This window comes from Rhinolophus hipposideros, assembly GCF_964194185.1.
Source record: "Rhinolophus hipposideros genome assembly, chromosome: 21".
Classification (NCBI taxonomy): Eukaryota; Metazoa; Chordata; class Mammalia; order Chiroptera; family Rhinolophidae; genus Rhinolophus; species Rhinolophus hipposideros.
In genome coordinates, this window is record NC_138067.1 from 7125820 (window position 1) to 7138790 (window position 12971).

Here is a 12971-nt window from a genome sequence, read left to right on the forward strand (position 1 = left end):
CAACACAGATTTACTTGCTTACAGTTCTGGATGTCAGAAGTCCAAAGGGCTGAAATCAAGGTTAGCAGCAGGACTGGTTCCTTCTGACGTTTCCACGGGAGAATCTGTTATCTCTTGCAACATTTAAGAATGCCTGCATTTCTTGGCTTGTGATCGCATTATTCCAGTCTCTGCTTCTGTCATATAGCCTTTTCCTCTTTGGTGAAATGGCCTCTTCTTTCCTCTTATAAGGACAGTTGTGATTACATTTAGGACCCACTTGGATAATATACATCTGCCAAGTCCCTTTTGACATATAAACTAACACAAGATTCCAGGAATTAGAACCTAGATATCTTTGGGAGCCATGTTTTTACTCTGCCAGACTCATCATTTCAAATAAATAAAACAAGTACTAATATCAGTAGTTTCACAATATTATTAAAGCTGTCGTTTAGAGCAAGTATTAATAAAAAAAAAAAAAAATTTAAATTTAATTCATTAAAACATTTCTGTCACTTCTGTTTCATAAGTATTCTAGCAAAGTACACATTGTTAAACATTTATAATATTTGAACACTTGCTATATACAAGCATCTTACAAACCCAATCTCAAAAAATGTTTTTAAAAAAGAATGTTTCGATGGAATGTACTTTTTACTTGATAAGCAATGTTATGAACAGAATTTTAAAGTTCAGAAGTATTTTAAATATTAATTTTGTTCCTGTTTATTTTTTTCAATGTTTTATAAAGAGTCAGGCTACAAATACAGATAGAATAGTATAATGAAACATGTGAATTCATCACTTAGCTTCAACAGATACCAACTCATGCTAAACTTATTTCATTACTACCCTACCCATCTATCATATTATTTTAAAGTAAATCCCAGACAGTATATCATCACCTCCATAAATGTTTCCATATGTGTTTCTAAAGATAAAGATTTCTTTAACATAACTACAATTATCACATTTAAAAATAAAATGCACAATAATTCCTTGATATCATCAGTTTTCCAGTGTTGAAACTTCCAGTTATCTTGAATGACATAAATGTGTTATTTGCTTCTAATAGTTTTATCTTTTTAATGTATGATATTTTGCATTTTAAAATTCTATCATGATGAGTTTTGTTTGTTGGAGGGCACAGTTCACAGTGGTCCATGCGGGGATCGAACTGGCAGCCTTGGTGCTACCAGCACCTGCTCTAACCAGCCACCCCTCAAGATGAGTTTTTAATGAGGGTTTTAATCATTTGATTATATCCCAGATAATTAGCCTTATCTTAAAGCCATTTACTAATTATATTCTTCTTTGAAAGTCATTTTATGTGACCATGTTCTTCCATTAATTCTTATAAGAGTTAGCATGTATCTTTCAGGCCCTTTTCTTTCATAAAACATCATGTGTCTTCATTGCTTATTTCATTTTTAACAAGCACTTTTTTTTTTTTTACCTTTTTTTGAAGTGGCATATTTATGCTTAGGAACTTCAGTTGTAATAATGGTTATTAGTTTATATGTTACAGTGTTGACCTGTAATGTCTAAAGTTAATTCCAACTAAAAGATTTTATACTTTTTACAATATGTAAGAACATAAATTACTTATATTTTCTAATTTTGTTACTCTGCAATTTATTAAAGTTTTACAATGATTATGAAGTGTTTTTGTTGTAAGGAAAATAGTTTTAAAAATAAAGACAGTGATTCATTTTTCTTTATTTTTCATATTCTGTATTTCATTTTCTTTAGGAGACATATTTATCTAATAATATGATTGAAGTAAAGTGGGAGAATACCAGAAAATGAGCTGTAAAGGACAAGCAGGCTTGAAATTATTGTTCTAATCTAATTTCTTAATATTCATGTGGTGTTTCTAGAAAGCATATCTCTGTCCTGTGTGGTTTCTTGACCAACAGTATTTGATCCTTGCTTACCAAAAGTTTGAGTTAAACAGCAATAACAACTTATTTAACTCTGCTCCTAAAACTCCAGCCTGGGTTGGCATTCAGCCTTCTGCCTTAAGCCTTTTGCTTTAAGTTGTTGCTTGGTATGTTTCATCCTTTGAACGTAGGTGTGAATGCTAAATTTCAAATTCTATTCACAGTAAATGTGAGGAGATAATGTTTTAAACATGCTTTGATAGATTTTTCCTCTAAGCTTCAAAACATTTTGAAAACCTGCCATTATGTATTTCAGGCAAGTTTTGTGGCATCTGGAAACCGGACAGATATTTCCTTAGATGATCCCAACTTCTGGCAAAAGTGGGCTAAAAAGGCAGAAATAGATATAGATGCCATCAGTGGCAGAGTAAGTATTTATTTATTTTTATAAAAATTACCTTTTGGAATACTTGGTAATATTATTATAGTATTTTACGGTATCGAACTATGTACTTACCAAAATTAATTTACATGCATAAATAAATTGATGTGGGGTAGTAGAATGATCATATATTGAGTCACACTGCTTCAATTTCATACTTCTGATGTGTGTCATGATAGGTGTAATACAAGGAAAGTTTAATTTTGGATGTTATTTATATTCTTAAAATTATGTGCCCTTCCCCACCCTCCACCCGCCCAACTCCGGTTCAAGCCGTTGTTTCTCAGTCTAGTTGTGTAGGACAGCTCCCTGGTCCATGCTGATACTATGAGCCTTGTGCTTGCCCCCACTGAGGTAGTGGGTCTCCAGCTCACAGCAGCTCATGGCAGCTCTCGGCTGCTGGCCACTCACGCTGGCCATCAGCCACTCATGACGGCACACAGTAGCCCACAGCAGGTCATGCCAACCTCCGGCTGTTCATAACAGCCCAGCTCCAGGGAGAGCTGTTGTACACAGTCTTAGCTGTGGAGGGCGCAGCTCACTGGCCCATGTGGGAATCAAACCAGTAATCTCAATGTTAGGAGCTTGGCGCTCCAACCACCTGAGCCACTGGGCCGGCCCAAATTATCTGTTTTTTTAATTTTTAAAATTTCTTCAAATTATGTGTTACTTTTATTTTGCTCTTTAACTTTGTTTTCTTGATGTTAGATCCCATTAATGATGATTCATGCAAATATAAAAGGAGGGGAAAAGAAGGAGTCAAGAAAGTGGCAATTTTAACCTGTTTCGTTTATAACTTCCCTTGGAACTAAGAAAGAAAGGACCAAAAAACTAAAATAGAATTCATGGAACTGATAATAATTGTTCATTTTATAAGACACCTGTCTAATAATTATGTTGAAATCAGTTTGTGAGCCTTATCTACTGTCAAATAACTGCTAAATGATGAAAAGAATTTCATATTAAGATTGATGCATGAGTTGTATTTGGATTTTAAAATGTAAAATTGTACAATGATGAATAATGCTATTGTCATACATAGTCATTATTTAACATATTTTGGAAATATGTATAATTCTCTATGAAAGGATAGTAATAAAAAAGTCATTATTTGCATATGGCATGTTCACATGCCTAAAAATACAGAGGAATCAGCAAACCACTATTAAAATTAATAAGTGGGTTTAATGAATTAATTGCATAAAACATAAACATGCCATTTAGCCTTCCTAAATATTGGTACTAACAGAAATAGAAAAATATAAGAAAAGAGGGGTGCCAGATTAGCTCAGTTGGTTACAGTGCGGTGCTCTTAGCAACAAGGTTGCTGATTCGATCCCCACATGAGCCTGTGAGCTCCACCCTCTACAATTAGATTGAAACAGCTACTTGACTTGGAGCTGATGGGTCCTAGAAAAACACACTTAAAATAAAAGTTTTAGGAAAAGAGGAGATCTACTTTACAGTAGAAAATAATATGTATACTTAGGGTTGTACCGAAGGAAAGATGTATATGGTTTCAGTAAAGTGAATTAACAAATTTAATTGGGACATTTGTCATTTGGAAAGGAAAAACTACATAGTTTAAAAGTTTTAAGAGATTCTAAAAATGAAAATGCAACCCAGATCAGTTTTTTCATAAGACCGGACAAAATCTAAAATTTCCTTAGAAGAATAAATAGTCCAGACTATTAAATGTACTCCTAGGAATCTGTCCTATAGCAATAATCACCCATGTACAATGATATTGTATAGAGATGCTCTTTGCCACATTGTTTGTTTTAGGAAAAATTTAGAAACTAACTAAATCTTCTGTGATAGATGATGAAAGGTACATTTATACTGTCTAATGCAATAAGTAAAAATAATCATGTAGATTCTTATATATTGACATAGAAAGAGCTTCAAGATGGTTAAATTTAGAGAGAAATATGTAGCACAATGCATATAATATGATCTTTGTTTATAATTTTTCAGAAGCATGTATCGGTAATACACAGACATAACACTTATGCTGTAGATCCAGTCAGGGCACACTCTGAGCCAAGCACCATTCTCACATTAGGACTGATATGAGCAAGACAGACAAACCCTTTTTATAGAGCTTACGCATCCTGACGGGTTAGACAAAAGTAAACAAATAAATACGATATTTTTAGAAAGGTAAGAAAATAAAACAATAAATTGGTAGAGAATGCCTGGAGGAGTGGATAGTGTTAAAGTGGTCAAGGGAGGTCACTCTGAGAGGGGACATTTGTGCTGAGACTTGAATGGTAAGAAAGACAACAATATAAAGGCACAAGGAAAAAGCTTTCAAGGTAGACAGAATGGCAAAGAGCCTTTAGTGGAAACAAGCTTAATGTATTCCAGAATAGAAATGACATTGTGGCAGAATGTAGCGAGTTGGTAACAGTGGTGACAGGGAAGGTCAGAGACCATAGATATAGATCAAATCAGTAGGGCCTTGTAGATTATCTTAAGAAGTTAAGGATTTTATAAATAAATTCATATAAGCATGTAGTTGTTAAACACTCTGCAGTTATATTTTCTAATTTATACTTTGTTAAAAAAACCGTTGAAAATTTTTCTGAAAATTAAGTATAATGAAGACAGACAAATGTTACATGTTAAGATACAAAAGCATGTTAATATATTATAAAGGAACCAAGATTTAAATAGAGAAAGACACCAAGAGAAAGATTTTAAGAACAAAGAAAATAATAAGAACAGAAAAAGGTCAAATTATAAGATTTTAATGAAAGATAGTATTAGAGTAAAAAAGCGTAGTTATTGTCATTAGAATATGGAGTTAGCATTGGTGAGGAGCATCTTAATATATCTGTACCAATAAATACCCATTTATTATAAATTTTATTTAATTAAAAATGCAAAAATAGAAAAACTAGATTTTTATTTTATCAGATATTTTGTGAAAAAACATTCTCAATTAGAAATCACAAAAGAAATGATTGGCATGTTCAAATATGTAAGATTAAAAATCATGTAGTGGAAAAATAAAAGTGCAGTCATACTGGTGAGACTTTGTAGCTGAAGTGTATATGGAAGTTAATGTTATTATATAAAACTAATAAAGTTGATCAGAAACATCAAATTTCAAAAGATTATGGGCAAAGGACGTTTGAAATTACTCAAGAAAAAATAAAATTGTGTGTGTGTGTGTGTGTGTGTGTGTGTGTGTGTGTGTGTTTTAATGGAACCTGCATGGAGGAAAGGGGCAATTCTTCTGAACAGAATGCCAATTAATAAATGTAGAAGGAATTAAGAGAAATAGAAAATCACTATTAATCCACCACAGTAATAATTCTGGCAGACAAAATCCATTGATGAATTCTAAAATTTTGGGGTGAGATTTAAGGAGAAACAGGATTTTTACATGTTCTCAACATACATGTTCCAAAATACTTATCAATTGGAAAGCTAGTAATTTTACAGTGGAGAGACTTGGCAGAAAAGGTTAATGTCTCCAAGGAATAAGCCAGATTAATATGTATCCCCTTAAATCCAATGCTGTGTATGTACTGTGGTACTTACTCTCGTGGTGTGGTGTCTGCTTCCTCTCCTCCCCTTTGCCATCTCCTGCTCTACAGCATTTCCTGAACATCTCATTCCATTTCAGGTCCCTTGCTCTTCCCTCTCCTTATAATGTTATCTTCTCTTTGACTGCCTAGCAAACTACTTCTCATTCTTCAAGATTCTGTCGTGTATCACTACTTTATGAAGCTTTCTCTGACTCCCTTTGTACCCAACTTGTATTTCATCTTGAATAGCATTTATTTGTTTACACATTTGTCTGACCCATGTGACTATAGATTCCTTATGAGCAGAAGCTGTCTTATTCATTTTTATATCTGCAGCCGATAACATAGTGTCTAACTTAGAGAAATTTCTCAGTAAAGGTGAAATGCATGTCAACTTAGGTTGTTTTTGAATGAGTTACACTGAATTGCAAATAGTGAGGTTCATATAGTTATTACCTTGGTTTTTGTATATATTAGTATAAGTCTTGAAAAGCACTGAAACATGTTTCTAGATCTATAAGATATTTATATCCTTTGACCAATATTTCCATTCCTGAATATTTCACTTCTTTTGGATTTATCTCTAGGATAAACTTAGATCACAAAGAGTTACTTTAGCATTATTTATGGTGAAAATTTAAAACAACCCTAATTGAATTATGAATTAATTAGATGAAGAAAATTGTGATCCATAAATTGAGCTTAAAATATATTTTATGGCTATTACAGATGCACAATACAATAACTTTCATATTAATACTAAAGCCAAATACAAAATTCTTTTTAATCCTGTGACTGTAATATCATAAAATTATATGCATACGGTATTAAGGGTTTTAAAGGAATAAAAAAAAAAATTGAAGTTGATTTGGCATGTTGTTGGAATTGTTAGTAATTTCTCTTTCTGGCTTTCTAGAATTATTTTATCATTTATGCATTGAAAAATGTAAGACGTTATAAGCAAAATAGTAAAAGGACCTTCAAGTAATAGCTATTAAATTTTACAGAACAGCTTGGTTATTGACACTCCAAGAATTAGGAAGCAAACGAGACCCTTTAGTGCCACAAAAGATGAATTGGCTGAATTATCTGAAGCTGAAAGTGAAGGAGAAGAAAAGCCCAAACTCCGGAGACCCTGTGACCGTTCCAATGGCTATGGGAGAACCGAGTGCTTCAGAGTAGAGAAAAATCTGCTGGTTTATGGGTAAAGTATTATTTTTAAAGTTTCTTGTTAGTAATCTGGCATGTTAAGTTACAGAAAACATACACTATTCTAGTATATTTTTTATCTTGTTAGAATCAATAAAATCTATTTCTAAAATACCCTGAATTGAAATGTTTAACATATATTTAATAACAGAAGATGGGATTTTCTTAAGTTTTAAATTACAAATGTATCAATTAAGTCAAATTCTTCAGATTTGCATATTCCAAAATGCAAAATGGATATTGTTGTTACCCATTATTGCATAAAATTTACTAGAAATTACTATACCGTGGCTCTGCATTTTATTCATGCAAGAAAACCCTTTATTAAGTAAATCCTATGAATGACAATGTGCTTTTTTGCAGTTTTCAGGCCTTTTATCCATGAGCTCTGTTTTTCTTTAGAACTTGTTCGGTATTAATGTAAATATACCTTTTTAACCAGATGGGGCCGATGGAGAGAGATTCTATCACATGGCCGTTTTAAAAGGCAGCTAAACGAGCATGATGTAGAAATAATTTGCCGAGCCCTCTTAGCATATTGCCTTATTCATTACCGGGGAGATGAGAAAATTAAAGGCTTCATATGGGATCTCATTACGCCAACTGAAGATGGGCAGACACGAGAGCTACAAAATCATCTAGGTAAGAACCTTTTTCCGTTTTATTTTTCACTTTATTTTTAGTTACTTAATAATACTCATCATAGTACCCTATAAAATACTGAAGCATTATAGACAATGTTAAAGAACTTTTTTATCCTTCACCCTCAGTTTCATGTTCCAACTTAAGAAAATACCAATGTTACCAGTTTTGTTGAGCTTTACATACCATTATCAAACATTGTTGGTTTGCAAGCTGTTGACCTAATACTGTAACTTAGAGCTCTTCCTATCTGAATTTATGTAGCACTGCTCAGTTTTTAAAGTCCTGCTTAGTAGTCCAAAGTATGGATATTCTGTAATTCATTTAGTGTTTCCTTCAATGCTGGGCTTTTAGGACATTTCCACCTTTAGACAATTGGAGAACAAGTTTCAGTGAAGATCCTTGTACATTCATCCTTGTGCACGTGAATAAATCTATCACAAGTAAATGTCAAGAAATAGAATTGTTGAGTATAGCATATATACGTATATCCTTAGTACCTAAAATGTGGTCTGTGGATCAACAGCATGGGCATTTCCTGGGAGCATCTTAGAAATGCAGAAACAGGCCTCAGACTTACTCAATCACAATCTACATTTTAACAAGCTCCTCAGCAATTTGTATGTAAATAAAGTTTGGGAAACAGATGTACATTTTAAATTTTCATCGATACTAGTTTGCTGTCACGTGGCTATACCAAATTCACAGCCTTATCAGAGTTATACACAAGTACTTTTTCTCCACAGCATCGGTAACAGAACATTCTTTTCTGCATCAAATAATATTTCGTAGTTCGTATTTTTTAATAAAGATAAAAAAGTTAATGTGCCCTTAAAGCTGTGTTAAATTTTGTTCTATTTAATGAACAAATACCTGTTGAAGTACTTGCTATGTGCTTCTTGTGCATGGTACTAAAAGATAAAAAGAAACAAGATATACAACATCCCTGAGCTCATGAACCCTACATTTTGGTGAGGTAGACAGACATAATACAAATCTAGGTGAATTAACTAAATAATTAAAGGTTGAGATAAGTACTGAGAAGTAAGGAAGTGCTAAAATACAGAATAACAGAAAGCACCTATTTTAGAATAGGGTGGTCATTGGAGGCCTATCTTAATAGGAGGCAATGAAATTATTAGTGTGAAGAGCTGACTTCTGATAAAGAGAAGATTCACAGAAATAGAATTTCACTCTTCTTTGGAACCCCACTTACATGTCAATAAAGAAAAAATAATAAAGCTTAAGCTTGACAATTTCCACAGGCAAAAGTCCTAGTTTTTTCAACAGATACTGGGAGAGGAGGAAACGGATTGGGTATCTATAAACCAGTGGTTCTCAGCTGTACATGATTCTGTGCCTGAATCCCTACCCCACCCTGGGTTGTCACAACTTTGACCATGTTATTGGCATCTAGTGGGTAGAAGCCAAGAATGCACAAGAGCACCCCACAATGAAGAGCTGTGCAGCTCAAAATACCAACGATATGGTTCCTGACTTAAGGTGGTTTTGACTTACGACTTTTTAGACTTTACAATGGTGTGCAAGGAATAGAATACACATTCAGTAGAATCCTTATTTGGAATTTGGAATTTTGATCTTTTCCTGGGCTAGCAATATGCGACATGATACTTATAATGCTGGACAGGGGAAGTGAGCCACAGCTCCCAGCTAGCCACGCAATCACAAGAGTGAACAACCGATACTCTCTATTGTATTCATTGTGTGAGATGATTTTGCCCAACTGTAGCCTAATATAAGTGTTCTGAGAATGTTTAAGGTAGGCTAGGCTAAGCAGTGATGTTCGGTAGGTTAGGTGTATTAATGTATTTTCGACTTAAGATATTTTCAACTTATAATGTGTTTATCAGGATATAACCCCATCATAAGTTGAGCAGCACGTCTAGCACTGAGATTGAACATAGCACTTGCTATGACCTAAAAGAGATTTAAGAGTCTTCAACCAGTTGCAGTGTGTAGGCCTTATTTGGATCTTGATTGAAACAACCCAGGGAAAAATTTTTATTATGTTTATTAGACAGTTTTAAATTTGACTACCAACTATTAAGGAAGTATTATTGTATTTCTTAGGGCTGATAATGGTATTGTTTTTTGTTTTTTTAGAGGAGGCCTTATCTCTTATAAAGAAAAAAGATACTCAGGTACTCATTGATAGAATGATTGATGTGTTAGATGTACTTCTAAAAATGTGAGAGGTTGGGAGTAAATAGGATAGAGATGAAACGAAATTGGCTATGGATTGATAATTATTGATGTTGAATGATGGAACATGGTGATCCATCATGTAATTCCAACTATTTGTTTATGATTAATTCCATAATTAAAAAATAAATAGGCACAAACCTTCAAAAGTGGAGCTAACGAGAGAAGAAATAGTAACAAAATTTTGGAATTAGTGATAACTACCTTAGTGAACCAGAGAGAGCTGAATCTTAGGTCATCATGGGAAAAGGTAATAACGCACTGATGGGCTTCATATACTACCCAGATGTTTCATGAGTTTATGACATCAGGACCCTCCGAAAGGGAGGGGGAATTAAAGGTCACGGGCTTTGATTAACAGCTGTTTAAGGGGCTCAGATGCCTACTTGCCCTCTTCAGCTCCTTGGAGCCAGGATGAAGACCGACTGAAAGTTTATTCCCTGGGGAGGGTACAATAGAGGGTCTCTGGGTTGCATTGGTATTTGGGGTATAGAGCTACTAAATGGGGATGAAATGACGTCCGTATACTGGACAATACCATACTCAAAGAAGAAAACTGAGGAATTTTCTGTGCTGAATCTCACCAGGCCAAAACCTCAAGATCATGACAGAAAACAACCAGTAAGATTACCCTTCAGTGAGTGCAGTCAGTTAGCTCCACCCATTCAGATGACCTGTCCACCCTTTGGTTTGTCATTCGGAAATCTGGGCAAATGACCGAGGATATCATATCTGAGGAAAGTCTCCAACGTGAGAGACAGAGACCAAGAACAAACCCTGAAAATGAACTTGAAGGAAACAAGAAAAACTATAAACAAGGAAACTATAAAAGGAGAAGACAACTTTTAAAAAACTATCAATATCTTCAAAAATATTTCAAATGTATTTTGGTTTTGAAAGAAGAATAAAGTGCTATAGAAACATTTAAAGCAAACAGACCTCCAATAAATTGTAGCAGAAACAAAAAAGTAAGTCGGATTAAATGAAAAATATGAGAACATTTTGTTAGGGACAAGTTTAAAAGTATAGAACACCTACAGGTTTTATTGGAAAAATTTGAGTATACATACTTGTATACTGTTTAGTTTTCAAACCAACAATGGTGAAGAGGACTGGAATACAAAACAATATTAATGCAGAACAAAATAAAGTTTAAAATAGCAGGCATTAATTGGGATTTAAAAAATGATACTACCTAATAATAAAAAAGACCAATCCATAAAAAATATGTAATTATGAATTTGTATGCACCAAACAAAATAGCCTCAAAATATAAAGGCCAAAACCGCCAAAATTTTAAGGATAAAAGGACAAATGCACATAATTCTTCTCTTTACCACTATAATGCAAATCCTAGTTGGTAGAATACGACAAGAAAAAGATACATGAAGCAAGAATTGAAAGGCAGAGTGAAAAACTCCATGATTAATAATTGTGAAGAATTGTAAGTGGAACAACTGAAGTATCATGGAAGATTAATGTGAGGTGGTATAGTCATACGATAGAATTTTACACAGCAATTGAAATGGATGAAGTAGAGCCTCATTAATCAGCAAGTATTAATCTCAATATCGAGAGTAGTAAATAAGTTGCAGAATTACATGTATAATATATCATAAAAGTTAAATACTAAATATTTCTCCAACATTCGAGTATAAACATTCATGTAATGAAAAAACATATTCAGGTTGTGATTTTCTCTGGGAGGGAAAGAGTGAATTGGACATCAACTATATGTTACTTCCTTTAATAAAAAACTGACCAAATGTTAAGATGAAGAGTGGGAATTCTGTATTGTATTTTTGAAATATTGACAACCAAAATGTCAAAGAAATAAACAGGAAACCATAATGGGTAAATCTAATCCATGTTATTAGTAAAACCGTTTTGAAAGTTGAAGCCAAAACTTATTATTTTGTAACTAGGGAAGCAAAAGTAAAGCAGATGGAAAGGTTTATCATTTGGTTTTCACATTGGGAAAAAATATGATTTGGAACACAAAAAGAAAATCAGAATGATACATAATCATTCAATGATATATAATCAGTGATATGTAATCAGTGAGATACAAGAATTATTGGGAGAAATTGTGTTAATATGACTGTAAAATCATTATGTTAATCCATATCTTGTGTTTGGATCATAGTATAGTTACCATTAATATTTTAAAGATCTCTGTAGAGCCTTCATAGATCTCTGAACATCTCCAGAAATTTCTTGGATTGAAAAAATGTTTCAAATTGCAGATCTTTTCTACAAATGGTTCCTGATATGACATGCCCTTCTCATTTTAACAGGCCTATCAGCCCCTGTACCCAGGGGCCGAAAAGGGAAGAAAGTAAAGACCCAGACAAGCTCATTTGATATCCAGAAAGCAGAATGGCTTCGAAAATATAATCCTGAGCAGCTACTTCAAGATGAAGGCTACAAAAAACATATAAAACACCACTGTAATAAGTAAGTAGTGGAGTGTTTTTAACACAACTTGTTAAAAGTTTACTTTATTGAATTTATTAAGAATTTAAAGCATGCTGATTTTGAGTGTAGAGACAGTGTGGTCTAGGACCAATCCTAATCTTAATCTTACAGGGTATCCCTTCAGCAAATCAAGGTACCTCTTGTGTCACTGTTTTCATCAACAGAGAAAGAAATAAAACTGGCCTCCAAATGATCTCATTATATCTTACTTGGATATTAAATAATGATGATTATGAAGATTTTGGAGAAACCTATTTTATATATATGGTAGTAATAAGATTTATTTAATCAGAAGTTATTTCATTATAAAAATTCTGTATATAAATTCTTAACTGATTTAAACCCCACGGATGGATTTTCTTTAATGATTAGTATCTTTGTTTCTTTTGATTTCTTTTCCCTCGTTATTAGGGTTTTGCTTCGTGTAAGAATGCTGTATTATCTAAAGCAAGAAGTCATCGGAAGTGAGTGTCAGAAAGTATTTGATGGAGTTGATGCAAGGTAAATGAAATACTTGTATTTATTTTTCAGTAATGTGATTAGGCAAAAATTATATGACCAGGAAACTGTATA

At 33.3% G+C, this 12971-nt stretch overlaps 1 protein-coding gene across 5 annotated transcripts in view; it reads left to right on the plus strand.

Moving 5' to 3' along the window:
• CHD9 (chromodomain helicase DNA binding protein 9) overlaps positions 1-12971 on the plus strand; it is a 150157-nt gene that overhangs the window by 103627 nt on the left and 33559 nt on the right. For all 5 annotated transcript variants that reach the window (XM_081031658.1, XM_081031659.1, XM_081031660.1 and 2 more), the window contains 5 exons: positions 2182-2292; positions 6854-7050; positions 7498-7697; positions 12218-12377; positions 12810-12899. In XM_081031658.1, coding sequence (XP_080887784.1) covers positions 2182-2292; positions 6854-7050; positions 7498-7697; positions 12218-12377; positions 12810-12899 — 758 coding nt within the window. The remainder of the gene's footprint in view (positions 1-2181; positions 2293-6853; positions 7051-7497; positions 7698-12217; positions 12378-12809; positions 12900-12971) is intronic.